General features: G+C 36.3%; 1 protein-coding gene across 1 annotated transcript; it reads left to right on the top strand.

Annotated features, from left to right (window-relative positions):
* The first annotated feature begins 1,473 nt into the window (after nucleotides 1-1,473).
* On the top strand, nucleotides 1,474-3,603 carry LOC132403455 (probable G-protein coupled receptor 139). Its single transcript, XM_059987213.1, has 2 exons — nucleotides 1,474-1,543; nucleotides 2,708-3,603. Exons 1-2 carry the CDS (start codon nucleotides 1,474-1,476, stop codon nucleotides 3,601-3,603), a joined length of 966 nt encoding a protein of 321 aa, XP_059843196.1.
* Nucleotides 3,604-3,864: the final 261 nt, after the last annotated feature.

The following is a 3,864-nucleotide window of genomic DNA, read 5'->3' as shown; positions in this document are numbered from 1 at the left end:
AACTGGAGCACCCAGTGTGAACCCACACAGTCACCATTCAATCCAGAATTTATAAAGCAATGGACAAACTGCAATGCCAAGACAATCAACTGTAAACACCTTATTACTGTGAGTGAGCAACACCAACAAAATCATCTGACACGAACCTTCTGTTCACTTCACCCATAAAAATTCCTCTAGTCAATCAACATCAAATTTAAATAAGGAAATAAAATCAAAATGTGCTGCCAAGAGAAACCAAGGTAAAGCATGATCTGTGAATGGCAATATACCATATCAAACAATCAGAATCCGTTCCTGCAATGTAAATTATGGTTGATCATTCTTATCGCCAAATCTATCACAACAAATCCATGGACTGGTTCGTAAATCTGATCAGTTATTTAAAATTAATTAGCATTGATTGAAGAAACCCAGTGAATCTGGAACAAAATGTTTTGTATGCACAAGAAACTGATACAGAGAATGAAGAAATAGGCATATTTTTAGTACATGAGCAGTATTTCATATCAATCGTATGAAATAGAACACTGCAGAATAGCTAGATGATTTGGAGTAATTAGTTATGAACACTGAATCATAAAATAGACCAACATGAAAGTACTAAATTGGACTGATGTCACAGTTACTAGGTGGACATTTGATTTTGCAAGCATGGAGTGAGAGCAGTCAACTGAATAAAATGCAACAAGAAGTGTTCAAAGAGGTGATAGTGAAAGTTCATTGAAATTAAATGTGAAGGAGTGGGAATTGTTACAACTGGATAATCACAGATGTAGAGGAATGGGGAGAGCAGGATGAAACTAAACTATAGAGAACATACTGAGAACATGAGTTGTACGGTCCTTGAAAGTGAGTCTAAAGATTGTGGAGTCCATTCAGAGTTCACATGAGGGAAATTATCCATGCTGATTCAGGGTAATAACTGTTCCTGAACCTGGGGAAGAGGGACCTGGGGCTTCTGTTCCTCCTTGAAATTGAAATTAAAAAGCAAATTAAGAAGGCAGAGAGGATGCATTTTAAAATAAAATTTAGCAATGCTGTATATACATTCAAGGAAGATCTACCTCACATGCAGTCTTCCCACCAACATGTTGAGTTCAGATTTTGGGTTGTCTTTGAAAAGATCACCATCCTTTAGAAAAACATCAGCTGTATGAAGATGATTATTGTAGTAAGCATCTGCAAATCAAAGTGCCAACAATAAGCTTCTTATTGACAGCAGCCTTGTGGGATTTTATTTGGAAAAATTGTTTACTAAAGAAAACCTGAAAAAAAAATTTAAAATAGCCCACAAATCAGTTTCTGGCTTTGGTTGATTAAGTCTGATTGTGTAATTAAATTTAACAAACAAATTACACTATCAGAGAGTCCCAACAGACAATTCCTTTATGTATAAGAAAGGTCTCATTCATGTATCTAGACAGACAACATTCAATGGTGGCGGATGGGCAACTCACCTTGACACATAACATGGGCTATCCAGTTATCTTTGTGTTTGAAAGCATCTACTACCCCATTCTTGCAGCAGTTGGCATTACAGGTAAGGGAAAGGAAACAGTCAAAGTGAACATTTTTGTGAATGTCCTGGAAATGTTTCTCTTCCTTCTCATGCTATGTTTATTTATTTTTGATTACTTGACTGCAATACCAAGGATATAAGTGAATTAGCACAGGCAGAAAGAAGTAAAAACAATACATCAGAACCACTCAGAAGGTTAGGCACCACCAGTAGAAACAGAAACAGTGTTAACATTTCTTAGTCATGGGACACTGCAAAAAACAAGATGACTGAAATTATTTTTTTAAACCGTAAACTAAGGAATAGATCTTGTGAGATCAGGGCTCATGGATAGATAAATATAAATGAGATCATCTTATCACTGTTTCACAGCCTCACAGTAACTGAAATGGTCCCACACACATCACTTTCATTGCCATACAGCTGAAATTTTCTTTTGTATGTCATTAACATAATTTTGAAATCTATGTTAATATAATTGTGCAACACCCTGTATTTAATTGTGTTAATGAATGTAAGCTATAGATTTTCTAAAAAAGATAAACCACAACTGTTACTTTGAAACATGGTTATTTGGTTAAACATTTTAATATTTACATTGTCAGTGTTTCCAGTTGCAGCACTGTTACAAATTGTAACATCAAACACAGAATGGAACTCAGTACCTCATTGTTAATAAACCAGCTGCCCGCTAAACACTGACACCTTCCAGTCAAAACATTTTACAAACGTTGTGCCTGTCATCATTTACTTGTGTTGTGAGTTGTGGTTTGCGTTAGTTTTACGAGCATCTTACAAAAAAAAAGAATCTAAACTGCAGTGGGGTTTTCAGACCATGTAAAAATTTCCAGCTCAGAGCAATGGTTGCTCCACACAGCTGTAAAAAAAGACAGAATGGTGTATCTCGTCAATGCAATAATCAGGCAGTCAGAAAAATGAAAAAACAATTGAACAAAAAAATTTAAATCTACAGTTAGAGAAAAAGAGCATATACACTTCAGCATGTTGAATTAATTGTTTTATTTCAATTTCTCTGAACCATTCTTGTTTCTACACCAACCACTCTCCTTCATAGACTTTAAAACACACTTACTGGTGACTTAGTTTTTAATTCCTATCTGTATATATCCTTGCATTGTCTTATTTGCAAAGTCTGGTGATTATTTCCTTTCCTTTCTGTTGCAGTTAACCTGGTGGCAATCATAATCCTGTGCCGGGGAAAATGCGGACTCTCCAAATGTGTTACTCGCTATTTGGTTGCCATGGCAGTGGCGGATCTAATGGTAGTGATCTCCGAAGTCATACTGAAGCGAATTAACAACATTTATTTGCCGATAAACATTTTGTTCATCACTCCAGTCTGCGCCATGAAACTTGTCGTTAAACATGCAGCCCTCGATTGCTCTGTTTGGTTCACGGTCGCTTTTACTTTTGATCGTTACGTAGCCATTTCTTGTCAAAATCTCAGACCAAGGTACTGTACCCCGAGGACAGCAAGAGTGGTTATAATATCTGCATGTACACTGGCTTGTTTAAGGAGCATCCCTTACTACTTTATGTATGAACCCAAATATTATATTAACAACATCCCTTATTTTTGCATTGAAACTCTTGCCTATCATACCTCGCCACTGTGGGTTGCGATTGAGTGGTTTGACAGTATTTTAAACCCTTTCGTACCAATCATTTTCATCCTTTTGTTCAATGCCTTTACAGTCAAACATATCATAAGGTCCAATAAAATCCGTAAAGCACTCATGAATAATGTGGACAATCATGATTCTGAGACTGACAACCGTAAGAAGTCTATGATTTTACTCTTCACTCTATCTGGCAACTTCATCCTGCTCTGGCTGCCATATTTTGTTCATTCCTTAAAATGGCAAATGAACAACTACAATTACCAGGACAAGTATTACAGCAACCCCATATACATCAACCAGCAAACGGGATTCATGTTGCAACTACTCAGTTCCTGCACCAACACTTGCATCTATGGACTGACGCAGAGGAAGTTCAGACAGGAGCTGAAAAATGGGGTGAAGTATCTGGTCACACTGAATGGGAAACTCTGTAACTAGAAAACTCCTGACATACGGTAAATTTTGTAGTTTTCTTCTTGCAAAATGGCATTCTATTTTAGCATGCTGTGAAATTATAAAAAAAGATTGAGTGGATTAACATGCAAATTCATAGAAGAATCCAATGAATTGGTTCAGACCCTTTCATTAGTGCTGATATTACATTAACAAGAAACAGGAAAATACAAATAATCTACTTGATAAACCAGGAAATGAGAACAGTGAATGTTTAAATAGGTATGCTTCCAGAAAACAAGGACT

Source organism: Hypanus sabinus, chromosome 1, assembly GCF_030144855.1.
Source record: "Hypanus sabinus isolate sHypSab1 chromosome 1, sHypSab1.hap1, whole genome shotgun sequence".
Lineage (NCBI taxonomy): Eukaryota > Metazoa > Chordata > Chondrichthyes > Myliobatiformes > Dasyatidae > Hypanus > Hypanus sabinus.
The sequence above is the reverse complement of the archived record's forward strand: the minus strand, read 5'-3'. Positions and strand labels throughout refer to the sequence as shown.

What these genes read in the sequence shown, in the direction of transcription:
- LOC132403455 (XM_059987213.1), top strand. Translation starts at nt 1,474, where the DNA reads ATGGGCTATCCAGTTATCTTTGTGTTTGAAAGCATCTACTACCCCATT. An exon ending in TGCAGCAGTTGGCATTACAG is followed by an intron (nt 1,544 to 2,707) that starts GTAAGGGAAAGG and finishes TTTCTGTTGCAG; the next exon opens with TTAACCTGGTGGCAATCATA.